This window comes from Monodon monoceros, unplaced genomic scaffold (genome assembly GCF_005190385.1).
Source record: "Monodon monoceros isolate NGI ecotype Baffin Bay Population unplaced genomic scaffold, NGI_Narwhal_1 Super_Scaffold_13, whole genome shotgun sequence".
Lineage (NCBI taxonomy): Eukaryota > Metazoa > Chordata > Mammalia > Artiodactyla > Monodontidae > Monodon > Monodon monoceros.
Genome location: NW_021703769.1, coordinates 48,437,169 through 48,458,637, shown reverse-complemented (window position 1 = coordinate 48,458,637; position 21,469 = coordinate 48,437,169). Strand labels below are relative to the sequence as shown.

The window sequence follows — 21,469 nt, the reverse complement described above, 5'->3', positions numbered from 1 at the left end:
TGCATAAAGGAAATAACTCCTTTTTCTCCAAGAGCTCTTTCTCTGAGAACAGTTTACTGAGACAGAGAGAACAGAAAATTCAAAAATAAAAATGTCTCTAACTTTTTTTGATGGATAAAGAAAGCATAAAGATTCTAACAGGTGAGACACTGAGAATAAATAAGCAATGATGCTGTTAAAAAAAAAAAAAAGATTCTAACAAGGGCAGGAACTTTGCTGGTGTCTCAGTGCATAAGAATCTGCCTGCCAATGCAGGGCACGTGGGTTCAATCCCTAGTCCGGGAAAATCCCACATGCCGCAGAGCAACTAACCCCGTGCGCCACAACTACTGAGCCTGTGCTCTAGAGCCCGCGAGCCACAAATACTGAGTCTGCATGCTGCAACTACTGAAATCCACACACCTAGAGCCCATGCTCCGCAACAAGGGAAGCCACCACACTGAGAAGCCCGCGCACCGCAACAAAGAGTAGTCGCCGCTCACCACAACTAGAGAAAGCCCGCATGTAGCAATGAAGACCCAATGCAGCTAAAAATAAATAAAATCAAATCTTAAAAAAAAAAAAAGATTCTAACAAGGGCAGAGGGAAAAGGGAAAATTGCCCCAACAAATAACTGACAATTCTACAGATATTATGAAAGTAGGGGGTTTAACCTTTTTAAACTAAAGTTTGGTTAACTTTTTTTTTTTGGGGGGGGGAGAAAAGATCACTTCAGGGGACTTTAATAAGAGATGCACCACCACCCCCAATTTTTAAATTTTCAATTTTACAGAATTCTTTTCGGACAACGAATCAAAGAGATCAGACTTTGAAAATTAAGCACTTCCACTGGAAAGGTAGTTTGCATATTTTAAAAATTGGTTTAAACTAAGTAAAATTTTTGTTCAGTTTAAACTGGATGCCTTAAAATCTTAACTCTGGTTTTAGTTGAGAATTTTGAGAACTTGGTACTACAGTCAGCTCTGTGACAGAATACGGAAGGAGTAGCCCACTTCTATTTGCCCAGACACAGAACACCTTCCTCCACTCACACAGGAACAGCTACTTCTTGTATTACTTGACCTCACTAGGGTGACAATTTCACAAAGTAGACATTATTTTAATCAAAGGTACCTGCAAATTAGAAAACACATAGAGAGAAAATACATTTAAATAGGCAGAGGAGAGGCCTGGAGGAAACAGCAGATGAGCTTTTTAATTTTTTATTATTATTTTTTTAATTTTTATTGGAGTGTAGTTGATTTACAATGTTGTGCAGATGAGCTTTTTAAATGGAGAAAATATGTAAGGAATACTTAGGAAAAGACTCTGATTATAGATTAACTTTCCTATCTAGCTTCACCAGTTAGTAATAGAAACTGAAAGGATTCTGTCACTGGATTAAACCATGAAAAGATCAGCTTACCACTCTTGGACTACGTACTGATATGGTCCAGGGTGACTCTGAAGGTGCAGCTGGGAGTGGAGCAGATTTCTTTCTTTCCACTGGGGAGCTCTCACCCCTAGTTCACACTCAGCGGGGTTACTTTTCTAGAGGACAGAAATTACATTGGACAAAACATACTGCATCTTGTCATGTATCCACTGGGCATGTGTTTTATCTGCAAATCGCCTTTGTCCACTTGGCCTTGCTGTGATTTGACCAGTAAGGGATCCTGGTTTTCTTTTTTTTTTGTCTGTGCCAGGCGGCTTATGGCATCTTAGTTCCCCACCAGGGACTGAACTTGCACCCTCAGCAGTGTAAGCGCAGAGTCCTAACCTCTGCACCACCAGGGAACTCCCAGGGATCCGGATTTTCAAGTCTTCCCTCAGGATGGTCCTCCTGCCAGGAGGCCCTCTCAGTGCTCCGAGCCTTGACTGGACTACCATCAAGCCTACGTGAGCACCGCGGACCAGGAAGGCCACCTTCCACCTGAGAACTCGAACTTTTTCTTTCAAAGCACCCATAATACTCCTCCCACAGCCTCTGACCGAGAGCTATTTTAGGGCAGCAGGACTTCCCTGGTGCTAAACAAACGACAGACACTTGGTGTCAGTTAAACTAAGTGTCAGTGAAACGGGGGAGAGAGCTTTTGGGAGCCATTCCTTGACAAGAAGGTGAGATAAGGCGCATCAAGTTCTTCATTCAAGAGCTTGTCTGGATGCACAGAGCTCATGACCTGTAATCACAAACCGATCTTTTTTTTTTTTTTTTTCTGGTACGCGGGCCTCTCACTGTTGTGGCCTCTTCTGTTACGGAGCACAGGCTCCGGAAGCCCAGGCTCCACGGCATGTGGGATCCTCCCAGACTGGGGCACGAACCCGCGTCGCCTGCATCGGCAGGCGGACTCTCAACCACTGCGCCACCAGGGAAGCCCCACAAACCGATCTTATAGTGTGAGTGCTCAAATGCTTGTCCCCAAAGCCAGCTGTGACATATACAAACGGTTTAGGAATTTCTTATACATTAGGAGGCCTGTGTCCCGGCCCAGTGGCCCGAGTGTTCTGACAGCACTTCAACCAGAGGCATGTGAGAGACGCCCACAGAACCCAACTGGGCAGACTGGGTTTTCGGCTGAGCAAAGCAGAAGTCAGACAATGACAGCCGTTTACAGCCGAACAACTACTTCTTCTCTTCACCAAACAATAATCTCAAGACAGACAATAGGCCCTTAATCATCTTTCAAATGAGAACAAATTTTAAGGTCATGCATGGTTCCCGGTTAAAGGCAAGTGTTTCACAGGCAGCTCAGTGCTTAGGACCTGAACCTCAGCACACAGTTCCTCTCCACGAGATGCAAAACTTTCAGAGTAATTGAGGGCAGCTCACATACCACCTAAAAGGGAGTTACGGAGAAGTGGCTATCAGAATTTCAGACAAGCAACTGTTACACAGAACAAGTTTTGTAGGTTTGTCTGTAAAATAACATGGAGTAAGCTTTTTTCCTGAGTTCTAAGGAAGATTCAATTTCCTTTGATTCCCCCACAAATCAGTGTTTCTTCTTGTCCTTACATTAAGGACAGCAGAAGCTCTTAAGAAGATAAAGTATAATTCTTACTTGATCACTTTTGATCAACCCTATAAATATGCCTTAACTTCAATTTACTTATTTACCTTTATTTTTTAAAAACCTGTTGTCACATAAATGTTTAAATATTCATGAAAGTAGAGACCACCAGCCCCATTCATCCACGACCCAGCTTCAACAATTACCAACACAGAGCCAACCTTTTCCATCTACAGACCACACTTCTCTCCCATGCCCCACCTCCAATTTCTTAAAAAATTTACTCCAATTTTTAAACAGTTACAGATATGCCACTTGATCTCTCAATACCTGCTTCCTGGTTATTCATTTAGGAATCAGCATTCTTCTTTTTGGACACTACATCCAGACAACCTAAGCTCCATGAAGGATTTTACAAAGTCAGAGTGGGAACAAAACTCACTAAGTTTGTGGTTTTTCTAAAGACTGATTTTGGGTGAGGTACGTAGTAAATTTTGCAACAACCACAAACCCTGTAGATTCTGACGTATCTCTTCAGTTGAACCCCTCCTTTCAACGGCCGCTACTTTAGATCGTATTTTTATAACTTCTCACCTGGATTTCTGTAGCCCTCTCAAACCTTCCTTGATGCTGCAAGAGACATCTTTCTAATATCTCCTGATCATGTCATTCCCCTGCTTGAAACTCTTGACTGACGCTTCACAACTTTAGAACAAAGCTCAGCCACCTGAGTTTACCTGCAGGTCTTTCCACCACCTGGCTATCGCCTACCTCTAGTATCATGTCTTCCCAAACCCTATACCCAACGTCTGTTCCCCCGTCACAAGGCTGACCTACCAGTAACTCCTACTGGGCCTTCATAGCCCACTCAAACCAGTCCCCCACCCACCCACCGCCCACCACTGCTCCATACCCACTGAGCCACTGGTGAGACCTACGTACCCCAGATGGTGAAGAACTTCGGAGGGCATCACTCGTTTATTGCCTTTGTCTTCCCAGGACAAAGCATAGTGCACGGCATAAAATAAACATACACATTCACCTGTCTGAATAAATGTCCAATTCTTGCTATGCTCTGCTTGTAAACTTTTCTAACTGATTTGAAATAGATAGCATGTATCAGACATAGGGGTCAATTTGACTACCCGACATCCACTCCTTCTCTCTGTAACAGCACCTGGGCTTTCTTTGGGTAAATCCGCTTTCCCACAAGCTTAGTGTGGCTCTGGTAACTTTGGGAAGGGCTCCTTACCCAGGGCTAGCTAACTAATCAGATTCACATGATTAGGACCCAACTGAATACTAGATCCGGAACTGCAACTGGAATTACAGGAATAGGCACTCTTTTCCCACAGGAGTGGTTTTAAAATATGTTCACAAGTTCTTTGATGTGCCTCCCTTCAAAGGTGAAGTCTTTAGTACCTAGTGATGCCAGCAAACAGAATATGGCAGGAGCAGCAGCAAAATTCCAAAATTAGATCATAAAAACCATGGTGACTTCCACCGTCCTCTCTCTCCTCTCTTATCGCTTGCTCTGAGGGAAGACAACGACATGTGAGGACGTGGGCCCTGTGGCTAGGAAATAAGGATTCCAGCCAACAGCCAGCCAGCAAGGAACTGAGGCCTTGAGTGAGTGGACTGTCTTGAAGTCAGACCCTCCGGTCCCAATCAAGACTTTAAATGACTGCGTCCCCAGCCAATATCTTGGTTGTAACCCCATAGAGTCCTTTGGGACTTCCCTGGCGGTCCAGTGGTTAAGACTCCACGCTCCCAATGCAGGGGACATGGGTTCGATCCCTGGTCGGGGAACTAAGATTTTGCGTGTTGCGTGGAGTGGCAAAAAAAAAAAAAAAAAAGAATCCCATGAGAATCCTTGAACTATAATCACCTAATTCACTCCTGAATTCCTAACACACAGAAACTGGTAATAAATGTTTGATGTTTTAATCCATTAAAACATCATTGATGTTGATTTGTTACGGAGCAGCAGATAACTAATACAAGCAGGTAGAGCAGAGGCAGGAACCTGAGAAGAAGAAAGGCAACATAGAGAGAAACAGGTCAAAGAGAAAGTGTGTGAGAGGATGGTAGTAAGACCCCCACACTCCATCACTAAATCCTGATGATCTCATTTAAGCCCCTGGCCCCATCTATTTCTGGTCCCCTGGACTTTCCTAAGTGAAAGTAGGTGGAATGTCTCCAGAGGTTGATCTAGTTTTAATGGACGCTTGACACTTGAAGCCAAAAGCACTCCAATCCGTGCAACAAGGACTCAGAGAACTGGTAAAATGCCCAAATAAATGTCCACTTCATTGATAACAGGGTCATTTCCATTTCACTCTTTCCTGATCCGTATTCTCTCTTTAGCATGCTCCATATTTTGCTTATTTATCTTACTTATTATCTGTATCCTCTCATAGAATTGAAGCTCCTTGAGGACAGGAATTCTGTCTTGATGAGTGCTATATGCCTGGCACCCAGCAGACACTCAGTACTTGCTGAGTTCATCTAGGCTGCTGTAACTTCAGGCTCACAGGGAAAGTGCAAAGAGAGCAGTGGAGCCATCTGGTTGAGGCTCAGAAGAACATTAGCAGCCTAGGGGTAGGTGAGCACATCACACAAGCTCCTCAGCTGAAATCACGGAGTTGCAAGTATTTGCAGTTGTCTATACCCTGATAACCTATCAGTCAGCTCCCAGGCAATCAAGTCATGGGGGAGGTGAGAACTCTCACAGACTGACAGCGTTCTTCCCCGCTTTTAAACTCTGCTTTGCTTTTGCTTAGTAAGACAGGCTGTAGGGAGCAATCACCACTATAGGTGAGTAACCGTCAGCTGAGCTTTGGATTACTGAGCCAGTCGTCAAACAGACACCGTCCTAGAAAGAGGACATGCATATCTGACCCTGGCGAGAGGCAGCTCATGGACATACTATTTTAGTATTAGTATATTTTTAATTACTTCCAGGCAACCCGTGCAGCGATGGCTAGCTTGCCTCCTATGCAGCCAACTGGGGTGGGAAGGTTCCTAATGGGAGTTAAATCCTGTCTTTGGGGGAAAGCGGGGCTGAACTGAGCGCCACACAAACCCAGGCTGCGGCAGTCGGTCCTGCCAACCCGCTGCGCTGCCCGGCTCCCGCGTAGCTCCTCCACCCACAGCGCGGCGCGGACACGCACGGACTCCAACGCTGGGCGGTGGGCGAGAGCACGGGCGGGTTCTTGGGGCTGGGGTCTCCCGGGGCCCCGCGCCGACGCGGAGAGACACGGCCCGAGAGGGAAGAGGTGGACCCGCGCGAGGCCGCGGAGCGCACGCGCGAGAAGGAAGAGGACGCGCTACTCACCCGCCGCCGCGCCCTCCCAAGGATGCCAGAGTTGCTGCCCGCGCAGCCACCAGGCTGCTCGGCCCCGCTCCTGGCGTCACTTCCGGTCGGGTGGGGCGGAAAGCGCGCTCAGGCCCCGCCCCACGGCCGGCTTGGTTGCTGAGCAACGCGGACGGTAGTGTCAGCCCCGCAGATTGCTTTGGGGGTGCTGCCGGTCCGCTCCGGTTCCGCGGTTGTTAGCGCGTTCGAGCATCTTTAGTTGGTTTTACTTGGCGTTGGCCTGACGTTTCCTCTTCCGGAAGTGCCTGTTCTGGTCGTTGGTCCAGGTTTCTGCTGAAAGGCTTGTCTTCGTGTTGTTTCCTGGCGCTCTGTATTGGATATTAAGTTTTTGTCGGTGGCGTGTGTTGTAAATATCTCGGTTTGCGTCTCGGCTTTTCACTTTAATATTAAAAAAGTGCCAATATTTTACGGTTAGTACTTTCTGTGTCTTGATTAAGGAATCCTTTCCTACCCCCTTACTCTCCCACGTATTTTCCTAATGTTTTTTTAAAGTTTTGATTTTAACATTTAAGTCCTTAATTCAGCTTGGAGTAGCTTTAGTATGGGGTAAGAAGGTAACTTCATTTTTTTTCTTCCATTTGGATAACCAGGAGTGCTAATGCCATTTATTTAGTCCCTCTTTCCCCCAACGATCTGGCATATTTTTTAAAAAACAATGTATATGCATGAGTTTCTGTTGGGTTTTTTAAATTCAGCTCTATTATTTTATTTATTTATTTATTTAAATTTATTTAATCTATTTATTTTGGCTGCTTTTGTTCTTTGTTGTGGTGCACGGGCTTCTCATTGCGGCGGCCTCTCCCGTCGTGGAGCATGGGCTGTAGGCGCGGACCTCAGTAGTTGTGGCTCGCGGGGTTGGTTGCTCCGCGGCATGTGGGATCCTCCCGGTCCAGGGCCCGAACCACTGTCCCCTGCATTGGCAGGCAGATTCTCAACCACTGCGCCACCAGGGAAGCCCCTATTATTTTTTTTTAATAAATTTATTTATTTATTTTTGTCTGCATTGCTGCACGCGGGCTTTCTCTAGTTGTGTTGAGTGGGGGCTACTCTTCGTTGTGGTGCGCAGGCTTCTCATTGCGGTGGCTTCTCTTGTTGCGGAGCACGGGCTCTAGAACGCGGGCTTCAGTAGTTGTGGCTCTCAGGCTCTAGAACGCAGCCTCAGTAGTTGTGGCGCACGGGCTTAGTTGCTCCGCGGCATGTGGGATTTTCCCAGACCAGAGCTCAAACCCGTGTGTCCCCTGCATTGGCAGGCGATTCTTAACCATTGCGCCACCAGGGAAGTCCTCAGCTTCATTATTGATAACTTTGTCCTAATGCTCACACAAGGTGTTCTGCATCAAACCAGGTTTCTTGTTAATTCCCCCACAGTAAGTATGAAACATCCCTCACACCTCCCACAGACCTCCCCCGACCCAACCCATTGAGAACTGATGGAAATTTTTCCTTTGTGAGTGGACTGACACAACATCCCGAGGTGAGGGATTCAGAGAAATGACTTCCATCTGTTCATAAAGGGAAAGAGACATCTGTCCTCCTCATCTCCTGAAAGGATCCCCTCTGGACTCAAGTATTTTGATATTTAGATGAATCTCTCCAGGCCCAGGCAGCCCCAGGGTACCTGGGCACCTAAGCCAGCCTGAAACTACTTGACCCTCTCAGAAAGATAAGGCAAGTTATTATACTTTTGAATCACAGCAATTAACTAGACAAATTACTACAGACTTCATTCTCCTAAGTATCTGAAGAGTCTCAGGGGACTAGGGCTTTTTACCGGAGCACTGGGAAATGGAGGGAAGTCTTAAATGCCCACAGCTTCTTCCTGGGATCATTACATTCTCTTCTGGCGTGCAGGTGCCACACAATCTCAATTACAATACCCTTATAGTAACTCGTGATACCTGGTTGGACAGGTCCCTCCACCTTATTTTTCTTCTGGAAAGCTTCAGCCATTCATTCTTCGGTCAAAATCACAATCAGGCCAAGTTCCACGAAAGAACCCTGTAGGGCTTTTCAGTAGAATGGTCCCCAGTCTGTAAATCACACTGGAGAACTGACATGATTTATCTTCTTACATAGAACGCGGGCTCAGGATTTCCCTGGTGGCGCAGTGGTTCAGAATCCACTTGCCAGTGCAGGGGACACGGGTTCGAGCCCTGGTCTGGGAAGATCCTGCATGCCGCGGAGCAGCTAAGCCCCTGTGCCACGACTACTGAGCCTGTGCTCCAGAGCCCGCAAGCCACAACTACTGAGCCCGCATGCTGCAGCTACTGAAGCCTGCTCACCTAGAGCCCGTGCTCCGTGACAAGAGAACCCACCGCAATGAGAAGCCCACACACTGCAACGAAGCGCAACGAGGAGTTAACCCTGCTCACCACAGCTAGAGAAAGCCTTTGCGCAGCAGCAAAGACCCAATGCAGCTATAAATAAATAAATAAAAAAGAACACGGGCTCAGACTCTCTCTGCACTTAATTTAGGCCTTCTGTGATGTCTTACAGTAAGATTTTTATTTCTTTTGTTAGATGGCATTTTGCGGTTTTCAATGCTATTGATAATATTTGCTTGGGCATTCCCTGGCAGTCCAGTGGTTAGTACTCTGTGCTTCCATTGCAGGGGGCACGGGTTCGATCCCTTGTTGGGGAACTAAGATCCCACAAGCCGTGAGGTGCAGTCAAAAAAAAAAGTGTCTTTAAAAAATATTACATTTTCCATTGTTGGCATATCGAAATAGTGCAAAGATTTCCATATTTTTTTTTAACCAGCAACCATTCTAAGAATATCTTTAATACTTTGTTGGTGGATTCTTTTGAACTTTCTCGGAATATAATCATATAATCTGAATAAAGACAATTTTGTTTCTTCCCCCTTAATCCTTATGTCTTTATTTTTCTTGCCATTCTGAGCTGATAAATAGAAGCAGTAGTGTGCATCTTTGTCCTGTTCCTGATTTTAAAGAGAATATTTACAATAGTTGACCATTTGCTGTAGGATTTTTTTTTTGTAGATACTCTTTAACAGGTTAGAAATGTTTCCTTCTATTCCTAATTCCCTAAGAGTTTTTTTATTGTTGTGAAATAAAATTCATATTTTATGGCAAGACAAGAAAAATTTAATCATAAAAAATTCTTCTCTGCCCTTTGCCTCCCGTCTCCCCACCACTGTGCATTGTATATCTGCATTATGCATCGACCAAACCTCCGCATCTGCAGAAATACCTGCTCAACCATAAACAGCAGCGTTCTCCCAGCACCCACAAGAGGACTCCTTAAAAGATAACATTCTTTCTTGATCTTGTACGGGACCACATGACCTACCACAATGACACTTAGATCTGGATCATGTAAACTGTCAATAATATGTCATTTGATGTACAGCCCTCTGTCTCAAAAAACTTAAAGAACTGTTCCTTGACTTCTAATGGGCAGAACAGTTCTCAGAGCTTTCTGAGTTGCTCTTCCTGGGTTATAGTCCTCAAATTTGGCTCGGATAAAATTTTTCATTTCTGTCTCAGGTTGATTGATTAATTTTTCATCCACATCATCAATGTGCATTGGATTTTATTAAGTGTTTTTTTTCTGCATCTCCTGTGATGATTATGCAGTTTTTCTCCTTTAATCTTTTTTTCTCTCCTTTAATCTTTTAATGTGGTAAATGCTATTAACTTTCTAAAGATAACTGATCCTTGTGTGCCTAGATTAAACCAATTTGCTCATGGCCTATTATCCTTTTACATGTTGCTGGATTTCATTTGCTGATATTGTTTAGAATGTTTGGCTCTATGTTTATGAGTGAGGTTGGATTATACAGCACTTTATTTTACTATCCTTGTCTAGTTTTGCTATCAAGATTATATTGGCCTCGGGCTTCCCTGGTGGCGCAGTGGTTGAGAGTCCTCCTGCCGATGCAGGGCATACGGGTTTGTGCCCCGGTCCAGGAGGATCCCACATGCCGCGGAGCGGCTGGGCCCGTGGGCCATGGCCGCTGTTGGCCTCATAGAATGAATTGGGGAATATTTAATCATTTTATATTTTTCAGAAAGGGTTGTGGATTAGAATGGTCTGTTCCTTTAAAAAGTTGGGTAGAAAACCAGTCTTTCACCAATAAAACTAGGTGGGCCTGATGCATTCTTTGAGGAAAAATTTTTAAATAAGATTTATTAATACCTTGACGCTGGTGCATAAAACCCCAACTTATTAGAGGAGGAGGGGACAGAGGGAAACTTCAGATACTGAGGTGACGTTCTGGGTAATGTCAACTGAAAAAAAAACACAACAAACCACACACACAACATGAGAGCTGTGAGTTCAGTTTTATTTGCGGCTTACTGAGGACTGTAGCAGGAGAGACAGCCGGTCAGTGAGCTCTGAACTTTGGAACGGGGCGGGGCTGGGGGGCGGGGTCAGTATCTATTATGTATATGCTTTTGGTGAGGGGAGTAATGTGCAATCAAGCATACATGTTGGTAGAGGCTGCTGCTAGTCATGAGGGGCAGATGTCTCTGTTAATTATTTTACTGCTTTTCTAGGTATGAAAAGATGCAAGAAATTGGGTTCATAAAGTTTTGTAATGAAAATACCTACCTATCTGAAGGCCTGTTCTGCCAGTTTTCCCAGAGCACAGAGGGCCTCATTCCTGATCTTGGCCCTGAACTTCTTTCAGGGTGTGTTGAAGGTCAGCGACTGCAGTGGCTGGTCACCTAATCGTTGTAGAGCCAGATGGAGAGCAACATTTTTTTTTTTTTTTTGAATTTTGGCTGCGCTGGCTCTTAGTTGCGACATGCGGGATCTTTTTTTTCTTTTTCTTTTTTTTTCAGTTGCGGCATGTGGACTTCTTAGTCTTATCCACTGAGCCACCGGGGAAATCCAGGCTGAAGGCTTTTAAAGACTGATAGCGTAAGTCTGGTTTTTGCCCCAAGATGGATGACACTTTAAATTTTTGACTTTTCTGACTTGCTGTTCTTAAAATGAAGCACAATAACGCCTTTTGACTCTTGAGAAAAATTAAAATTTAGAGAAAGCAAAATAGAATTTTCCCTAGCATACAAGTGTGTGTTTTTTTCTTTGTACTTTCAAATACATTGTAATATTTAGAGTTAGAGCTTAATTTTATTAAGTGTATCTTAGTGTTTTATTTGTTTTTTCCATAGTCAGCAGTCTCCTCCTCTCTGGAGGCCTTATTTCCCCTCTTCCTAGAGCTGCAGCAAGACCCCACTGTGAGAAGGTTGGACCAATGCTGGCTGCCTCTGCCTACCTGCTCCTGTGGACTGTCAAGGTCTCTCCTAGGCATCACATGAACCTGCTGGCCATCATCATTCTCTTCTTGCAGTTCAGATGCTTTTTCAGCCATCACACAAACTGCTGCAAGGGGCCTGAGAAAGATTTTAAATTACTCTTTTAGTTTATTTAACAATTACATGGCAGTTCTGACTTTATTGTTATTATTGTGTCCATTTTAATATTATATTTTTCCAGGAATTTTCCATTTAATACAAGGCTTCAAATATAGTGGCATAAAGTTCATAGTGTTCTCTTAGTTTTTAATTTCTTCTCTCTCTGTGGTTACACTCCCATTTTATTCTTTACTTTGTGCTATCTCTCTCTCTTTTTTTTTTTTCATCAGTTTCACCAGAAGTTTGTCTATTTTGTTAGTCTCTTCAAAAAACCACCTTTTGGGGCTTCCCTGGTGGTCCAGTGGTTGAGAGTCCGCCTGCCAATGCAGGGGACACAGGTTTGTGCCCCGGTCCGGGAAGATCCCACATGCCGCGGAGTGGCTGGGCCCGTGAGCCATGGCCACTGAGCCTGCGCTTTCGGAGCCTGTGCTCCGCAATGGGAGAGGCCACAACAGTGAGAGGCCTGCGTACCGCAAAAAACAACAACAACAAACCCCCCCCCCCACCTTTTGGGACTTCCCTGGTGGCACAGTGGTTGAGAATCCGCCTGCCAATTCAGGGGACACGGTTCGATCCCTGGTCCGGGAAGATCCCACATGCCGCGGAGCAACTAAGCCTGTGAGCCACAACTACTGAGCTGGCATGCCACAACTACTGAAGCCTGTGCGCCTAGAGCCCTAGAGCCCGTGCTCCGCAACAAGAGAAGCCACCACAATGAGAAGCCTGTGAACCGTAACAAAGAGTAGCCCCCACTCGCTTCAAGTAGAGAAAGTCTGCGCGCAGCAACACACCCAATGCAGCCAAAAGAAAAACCTCAGAAAAACAAAACACCATCTTTTGGCCCAGTTGATCCTTTCTATTGTATGTTTGTTTTTTTTTATGTTGATTTCTGTCTTCTTTTAGTAATCTCCTTTCTGCTTTATTCAGTCATGTTGTGTTTTTCCTTTTCTAACTCAAGTTGAATGCTTGTTAGGTCATGAAATTACTGCCTTTAAAACAATATTTTAAGCATTTAAGACTATACATTTACTTTTTGGGGGGGGGGTGCCGTACCACGCAGCTTGCAGGATCTTAGTACCTTGACCAGGGATTGAACCCTGGGCCCCTACAGTGAAAGTACCTCCACTGGACTGCCAGGGAATTCCCTACATTTCCTTCTTTTCAAAAAAAAATACATTTATTTATTTTTGGCTGCATTGGGTCTTCGTTGCTGCACGCGGGCTTTCTCTAGTTGCAGCGAGTGGGAGCTACTCTTTGTTGCAGTGCACGGACTTCTCATTGCGGTGGCTTCTCTTGTTGCGAAGCACGGGCTCTAGGCGCACAGGCTTCAGTAGTTGTGGTGCATGGGCTCAGTAGTTGTGGCTCACGGGCTCTAGAACGCAGGCTCAGTAGTTGTGGCGCACGGGCTTAGTTGCTCTGCAGCATGTGGCATTTTCCCGGACCAGGGCTCGAACCTGTGTCCCCCGTGTTTACAGCAGATTCTTAACCACTGCGCCACCAGGGAAGCCCCCTACATTTTTTAAAAAATTGAAGTATAGTTGATTTACAATGTTGTGTTAGTCAAAACACTTAAAAAGGTGTATATTGAAATCCACTTTTGTGATGGTGTATTTGTTTTTCCTGCAGTTCTGTCATCTTTTGGTTTGCATTTTTTTTTTTTTTTTTGAGGTACGCGGGCCTCTCACTGCTGCGGCCTCTCCCGTTGCGGAGCACAGGCTCCGGACGCGCAGGTTCAGCGGCCATGGCTCACGGGCCCAGCCGCTCTGCGGCATGTGGGATCTTCCCAGACCGGGGCACGAACCCGTGTCCCCTGCATCGGCAGGCGGATTGTCAACCACTGCGCCACCAGGGAAGCTCTGGTTTGCATATTTTGAGGCTATTTGATTAGATGCATGCAAGATTAAAATAGTTGAATCTTACTGTGAACAAAACCCTTTTCAATACAATGACTTCTCCATACTTAATATTTTTTCCTTTAAACCTTATACTGTAACTATATCAGCTTTGTTTATGTTGGTGTTAGCCTACATATTTTCCCACACTTTTACTTTCAACCTTTACACGTCTTTGTATTTCAACTGTATTGCTTCTAAATAGCATAAAAATGGATTTTCATGAAATCCTATTTGATTTTCTCTTTTAACTAATAAATTTAATCTCTTTATAGTTATTGTGATAATATCTTGTTTGAATTTGTTTCTACATACTATTTTTAAAGTAAATTTTAATTTTGGAAAGATTTTAGGTTTACAGAAAAATTGCAAAAATAGTACAAACATTCCCATATACCCTTACCCAAGTTTCTCCTTGGGTTCATATCTTACATAACTATGATACATTTGTCAAAACTAAGAAATTAACATTAGTACATTGTTATTAACTAAATCACAGACTTTTTTTTTTTTTTTTTTGCGCCATGCCGCATGGCATATAGCATCTTAGTTCCCTGATCAGGGATCAAACCCGTGTCCTCTGCATTGGAAGTGTGGAGTCTTGCCCACTGGACTACCAGGGCAGTCCCACCTTTTGACTTGCTTTGACCAATAGGTAATGGTAGAAGGAGAGTTCTGGGGGTCTCAGCCTAGGCCTTAAAAGGACTGACAGCTTCCACTCCTTCCCCTGGGGCAGCCAGCTGCCATACTATGTAGTAAGCTGGGCTAGACTTCAGAATGTTATGATGTCATGTACAGAGACAGAAGCCACATGGAGAACCACAGAGGGGCCAGATCATCAGTGTAGCCTTTTTGGATCTTTGCTCAGCCCAGTTTTTTGTGAACCAAGCCAAATCACCTAGAGCAAAGAGCCTGGGGCCCAGCTAAGCCCTGCCTGAACTCCACAGAATAATGAGAAATAATAAATCATTTTTGTTTTACACCACTGAGTTTTGAAGCAGCTTGCTACACAGAAATAAATAATTGACCTGCTTTACCATAAAATGGATTTCTTTATATGAGACAAAGTTGTGCAGGATTCCATGTCAGTAAATCAGGCATCCTGCAGACCTTTGGGTGTGAGGGCACTGCAGTCGGAACGAGCAAATACACATCTGGATATGTGGGCAGTTCCAATGGTATGAATCACGGTCCCCTACTGTCCGCTGTACGCATGTGTCAGAGGCTCATTGTCAGTCTCGGAAGTGGCCAGGGCTAGAGCAGTCTTGGTGGATGGCAGACTGTGAACTCAGGGACCACCACCAAGTAGTAGTCACAGAACCTAACAGGAACTCCATGCTTCATTTAACTTTCACAAGTCATGTGACAGGCACCATTTTCACAGGTGTAAAAAAACTCTGAGAGTAGCTAAAGGATACATTCCCAGTTTCACGGCTAGAAAGAAAACACGGGGTTTATTTCCTTGTTTTGTTTTGTATTTTTTGCGGTACGCGGGCCTCTCACTGTTGTGGCCTACTCCCGTTGCGGAGCACAGACTCTGGACGCGCAGGCTCAGCGACCATGGCTCACTGCCCCAGCCGCTCCGCGGCATGTGAGATCTTCCCGGACCGGGGAACGAACCCGTGTCTCTGCATCGGCAGGCGGACTCTCAACCACTGCGCCACCAAGGAAGCCCAATTTTTTTGTTTTGTATTGTCTACACTTATTTCACTTTATTGCGGTTTAGCCTCAGCGGAGCACGTAAGTTTTGGGATCCACACTAAAATCAGGGTTGGCACTTTGGCCCCGCCCCTTGCACAGCTTGCTTGTTCATCGGAGACTCTGGCTCCGCCCCTAAACTACATTTCCCAGCAGGGCAAGCGCCGGCGCCGACGCAATTCCTCCCAGCGTGCCTCGCGGCGGGAAGAAGCCGAGCGGGTTCGAGGCCGACGCGACCCTTCTTCGTTGCCGCCGCGCTGCCGCCGCCACCCCCTGCCGCCGCCGCTGCCGCAGTCTGAGAGAAGCCGTCGCGGCCGCTCCTGCCGCTCCCTCCGGCCACCATGTCCGCCCAGGCGCAGATGCGGGCCCTGCTAGACCAGCTCATGGGCACGGCCCGGGACGGTGAGTAGGGGCGGCCGGCCAGGCGGGGGCTGGGGCGGGAGCGAGGCGAGGCCGCCGGGCGGCCTGAGGCGGGGGGCCGCGACCGTCTGCGCCTGCGCGGGCGTCCTCCCCTCCCCCGCGCGCCGACCGGGGGCGCCGGGCCTTTGTTTGAGCTCTTCCCGCAGGCTGGGTCCCTGGCGGGCTCCTCCCTCGGAGCCCGCGTCGTCGGTGGGGCGCCAGCCCCCTCCCCGCTGACCTTCCTGCGATTTCTCCGCCCCTCCTCCACCCCCGCGGCCCCCGCCGCCCCTCGAACCGGGAGTCGGCGAAGGGCTGCAGCCAGCGGGGGCTCTGGGCGCTGGCAGCGGGCTGGCGGAGCTCCTCCGCGCAAGGGAGCCGGATGGCCTGGAAACCCTGGCCGTCTTGTTCTGTACCGTTGCAAGGGGAGCCGTAAATTGAGCTTTTCTAACGTGGGTTCCTGCCGCGTGCTTTTCCAGCCCCCTTTTCCTCTAGCCACACAGGAGAGCCTCTGTTTAGCTAGCGCTTGGCAGTCGTTAGGTAGGTTGTACTGTAGGGAGGAGCGCAAGATCTTGATGGTTGTCTCAGGAGAAAGCGGTTGCATCTTTGCAAAACTATATACCTGCTGTGGTTTGTGTTTTCTTTTCTACCGAAGTAATGAAGTTGTAAGTTCACACTGGCACATTCGCAGGGCTGTGCAGATTGTTTGCACTTTATTTCATAGGCGAATAAGTGCTTTTTAGCTTTCTTTGTATATTGAGTTGCTTTTGAATTGCTTCCCATATTTTTATTTCATACAAACTGAACAATTGTGGCCCCTCTATTTTATTTATAAAGGTTCAGTGTATCTTTGCCTGCCTACATCAATCTGCAAGGGAGTTGCAGAAAAGCCTCATGTTCATCGAGCCGTGAGTCACAACCAATTTCTAAGCTGTTATAACAAAAAAGTGTTTGCTTTTTTTCACAAGTAACTTTAAAAGTGTAGTTTAGAAAGAAAACATTTTCAATAAAAAGACACTACATTAATCCTGGATGCTTGCAAATCCTAAAATATATTCCTCCTTTAGTATTACACAGCTCTGTGTCATATACACAGATTAGCTTTAAAATTTGTCACATTCCACTTTGCCTTTACTTTTATGTATCATTCCCCTGACTTCCTTACTGCAGGTTGGGCAAGAAAACTTTTCCTTTAAAACTTTTCAACAGCGGGCATAAAATTCTGCAGCTGAGGTCTTGAAGAATGCAGATGGGTACAGTATGTGTTGGAACTCACAGTGTGTATTGACTAACCTAGTTCCTTTTTTGCCTTTTTTTTTTTTTTTCTTCTTGGTATTGTCTTGTTAAAAGTGACTCTCAGGTGCCAACTGTCTTTTTTAAGGGTGGGGGTTAAAGGGGGATAGGCAGACTAGGTTCAGATTATTTATCAGTCAGTAGTAGAGAGAGAAAGCTTTCTTCATATAATTTTGGCAAAATACTGCCTATACGTTGGTCTATAGCAAAATGATTAGACTAATAATAGCTTTTGTTGGAAACTACCAGCTTTAAGTCATACATGGTGATTCATCGCCCTCTGATTAGCATGGGTTTTGGTATCTCATTGCCCACGTGTATGTGTGGGGCTAATGGCTGTTTGGTGCTCAGCATTTTCCTTCTGACTCCTTGACTTCCTTGGCACAATGACGGAGTCAGATCTCTTTAAGTGTGATTCTTCATGATACATTTAGCCTCAAAAATCATCTGTATTTCGTTCCAGTTGTAAATACCTCTAGATCAGCTTTTCAGTGTATTTGGTAGTCTGCAAATCATCCAGGTGAATTGTACCAGATATGCTTTTGTGCTTAATGTGATAATATTGCCTTATTTAAAACCACACATGAATTTCAGGAGACGAAACCAGACAGAGGGTCAAGTTTACAGATGACCGTGTCTGCAAGAGTCACCTTCTGGACTGCTGCCCCCACGACATTCTGGCTGGGACGGTAGGTACATTTGGGGGGGATGTCATAGGACACTCAGACATGGATGCTGTGTAGGCACTGAAGGTTTTTCAGGTTGAATTCTGTTTTCCTTTACCAGGCAGAAATTACCTACTGCCCTTCAAGTGATAGGTTCTGTTAGTGTGGTGGAATTTTATATAATGACATATTTCACTGCTATAAAGTTGTCTTTGTAAAGTTAGCAGGTTTTTGTAGAGTCATTTATACTGAGGTATTCACAGCTAAGTAGTACAAATACTAGTCTCCTTTGGCTTTAGCAAAAAGTGTACTTCAGGTCAGCCTGTAGCTCTAAGATTCTGGGTTGTTTTCAGGTTAAACACATGTTAGACTTTTGATCTAACGAGGTATGTTTCTTCCCCAGATTTTTAGATTTTTGAAAAATCAGGACTAACATCGATTTGCAATTTTGTGTTATGCCACCCTTTCAAGAAATCAATACATGATCCAATAAGTATAGACCTCTCTACTTCTAAGTGAAGTGTAAAATTCTAAGTGAAACTTTAAGTTCATTTCAGATGAAGCAAAGAGATAAATGCTAGTTTTGCAGAATGTGCATTTATTCAAAATTAGGTAGGATTTAAGAAGACTAAAGAGTGTGGATTATCTACGGTGATTCAGCCACTTACAGAAAATTAGTTTTGTAAACACCATCAGCATTTTCAGATTTCACAGCTCCCTCCTGGAATGTCTACTCATTTTAAGGGTCACATGTGCATGTGCTGGGGAACGTTTTCTTCATAATTAATTGTTGCTTTTATTATTACCATTTTGGGGGAGCAGCGTCTGGCAAACTGCACAGGTGTATTGAATCTTCTCAAGCTGGCTCTTCTGACAGCAAATAGGAAATGAAAGTCAAGCCTTGTGCCTTTGTTAGCTGGGGTTTTGCCAGTGGTTGACCTGGTATAGGAAAACATTATAACTACTGTGTGCTCCAGATTGTTGTGGGTGCCATCACTGTAGACTACTGGCTTCCACTGGTCATAAGCAGTCAGCGGTAGGATACTCCTGTATGAGGCATCATAACCTGGAATTGCTGGTAGGTCTTAGTGGAAGAAGTCAAAGGGAGTAGAGGGACATGCACCAGAGTGAAGCAGTTCAACCATATTTTTCTTGATTGGATCCCTATGTAGCATTGTTCCAGAATGCTGGTGAATGAGGGCATTTCCTACAGATGTTTATTGTGTTAGGTATAGGTTCATTTGCCAGATATTTGTTGGACACATACTCTGTGCCAGGCACTGGGGATGTGGTACCAATAAGACAAAAACTTTACTCTCATCTAATGGAGGAACAGGACAGACAGTAAATAATGAATGAGTAGGTTCTGGACTGTTGGATAGGGTGATAAGGAAAGGCCTCTCAGGAACATGGGAGCAGAGACCTGAATGGTGAGAAAAAACACACGTGTGCGTTTGGGGGATTAATGCTCCAGGTGGATGCTGGAGCAGAGGGAAGCAGGGGTGCCTCAGGTGCCTCTGGGCTGGTGTGCTTCAGGGGGAGGGAGACAGAGGCCGTGGAACCAGAGCAGTGATGAGAGGCCAAGTACTGCTCAGCATCACTCCGTCCCGCGTGGGTTACAGGGCAGCTCAGACTGAGGAGGAGGGAGCCCAGGAGACCCATGTTCATGTGAGGGTGCCGTGAACAATTGTACGGGGTCATGAGGTCAGTTGAGATGAGGGTTGGGAACTTGGATGGTGTTATAAAGATTGAGCCTTAACTGGTGTGGGCTACGTGGAGGTGGCAAGTGAGAGGTAGAGTTTCTGTTGTGTTAAATGGGAATGAATATAATTCTTTAGAACACAGCTGCAAGATGAAAATGGTTATAACCCTCAGCTTGCCAAGGGCTGCTCCATACCCAAATCTTTGCTCAAAACCGTCTCCTGTCAGTAGGGGTGAGACAACGGAGGAATGGAAGCAATCGTTTTATTGAGGCTTGATGGGAAAGTGTATTGATTAGTAAGAGCGGAGGGATAGCTGGAGGGAAGGTAGTGTAACTTGTCTCGTGGTAGAACTTTGGTTTCCTGAAGGTTCTAGAAGGAGCCTTTATTTGCCCTTCCCTGTCTGCAGTGTGAGACCACTGGAGGGTAGAGGACACAGATGTTTGTTCAGTAAAAAAAAAAAAAAAAAAGGGGGGGGGGTCTGACATGCTGGATTTGACAGCCATTTGGAATATTTTGGAAGTTTATGAGTGTGGTATTTCAGCTGTGCTTGGTGTTTGGCTGCTAGGGGAATTGGCCAGTACTTCCTTGCCTCCTTGGCAAAGCTGAAAAGGTACCTCCAGTAACCATGGAACCCCAGGCCTGTATTCCACTTGCTTTAGCTTGAGAGCTCCCACCTGGAGGAAGATAATGGTGAATTTTGCTTCATGTGTGGTTCCCTAATGTCGAAATTTTCTTGACAGTTGAAGTTTTTAGAATGGAAATTGATTTGCAGTCAAAATTATAGTACTCAGCGGTTTCGGTGCTTGCTTCATCTGGAGGTGGTTTTTCTTTGAGTAACAGAATTTTGTTAGCTTTTAAATAATTTCTGATAGCTATCTCTCATTTTTCAGCTGTTGCACTTAGTTTTGTTTGTGGAAGCTATATATTTTTAAAGAATTACACTTGCTATTTAAAAGAGTGAAGGAAGCAAAAGTTGTCAGCTTTACAGTGATAGCAATTTTAGCTGCAGCTTTGGCTTTTGGAACTTGTTTCCCTACCTCTGGATTCCCCACGTAACCAACATGTGTAAACTACACATGACTTCGGAGTAAGCATAATGAAGGAGAAAAGAGCTTTTGGCATGTAGCCTTCAGTCAAAATGAAGATAAACTCCAGCCTAGACAGTCCCCTCATGGCTCTGTCACTGGGATACTGAAGGAAATTTTGTTAAGAGCATGGCTGCACTTTCTGAGATTCGGACCCAGGAGTCAGGCACTGCGAGCCTCTCTCATGTGCCTAAAAACTAAAATGTTGAGCGTTTTGTAACCCATGAAGATTTTTTTTATCTCGTTTTGAACACACTTGTAGTTTGAGCTTAAAGGAGTTCCTGAACTCCATCATTCTTTGTTTGCTAGTCGTACTTGTGACCAACAGCTTGGGTTCCCAAGGTGTCTCCTCATTGGGCTGTTGGGTTTTCTTAACTTGCATTCTCTGATTTATTAGCCTGACCCTCAGCATCCAAACGTCCCTGTTGCTGTTTAGATGATCAGAGGCGGGGGTGGGGGTGTCCCTGTACAGGATCCTCTACTTAGGATTTAGATGAGAAATACGCACTGCTAATTGTTCTGTACGTGCTCACAACATATAATAGCACATCAGGCGAAATCTTACTGGTAACACAAATAATTTGTTTTGTTAAAAGAGCCTTTTGTTTTTCAAATGGGGCAAGTGAATGGTCCAGTCTGTGTTCCCAGTTACGTGTCCAGAGCCATTTAGCAGGTTAGGAGAATGTTTGGAGAATTGCTTTGGCTCCGAATCAGCCTGTTCTGCTTTATTTCCTTTGATATACAGAGAGCTACACAAAGCCAGGTGTTAGGTTATGTTGTAATTTCCAAAACCTCGTTTTTCTCTGTTCCTTCTTTTTCCTCTTTTTGTCTCTGTAGCATCTTGAGTAGTCATGGCTGCAAGAAGGAATGCATGGAAACTTGCTGCTATCAGTGATACTTTTGTTTCCTGGCTTCTTCCTTGCCACCGTCTCACCCCTCATGTTGCTATTCACCGAATAAACATTTCTTATGTGACTAATGCAATAA

The 21,469-nt window shown here is 45.2% G+C and overlaps 2 protein-coding genes across 5 annotated transcripts in view; one reads left to right on the top strand and one right to left on the bottom strand.

Annotated features, from left to right (window-relative positions):
• The window catches only part of FAM234A (family with sequence similarity 234 member A), a 30,356-nt gene extending 23,977 nt beyond the window's left edge, over positions 1 to 6,379 (bottom strand). The window contains exon 1 of one of the 2 annotated variants that reach the window (XM_029220233.1): positions 6,325 to 6,379. The gene's annotated coding sequence lies outside the window, so the exon portion shown is untranslated. Of the gene's footprint in view, positions 1 to 1,405; positions 2,186 to 6,324 lie in introns of those variants that run through there. The other variant, XM_029220234.1, reaches the window with a different exon arrangement.
• A 9,135-nt stretch (positions 6,380 to 15,514) lies between these two features.
• Positions 15,515 to 21,469, top strand: part of LUC7L (LUC7 like) — a 30,388-nt gene continuing 24,433 nt past the window's right edge. Inside the window, exons 1-3 of one of the 3 annotated variants that reach the window (XM_029220049.1) lie at positions 15,536 to 15,742; positions 16,574 to 16,644; positions 17,624 to 17,718. Coding sequence is in view for 2 of the 3 variants with exons in the window: in XM_029220047.1 (XP_029075880.1) it covers positions 15,682 to 15,742; positions 17,624 to 17,718 (156 nt within the window). In the remaining variant the exon portion in view is untranslated. Of the gene's footprint in view, positions 16,990 to 17,623; positions 17,719 to 21,469 lie in introns of all 3 variants that reach the window. The other 2 variants (XM_029220047.1, XM_029220048.1) reach the window with 2 other exon arrangements.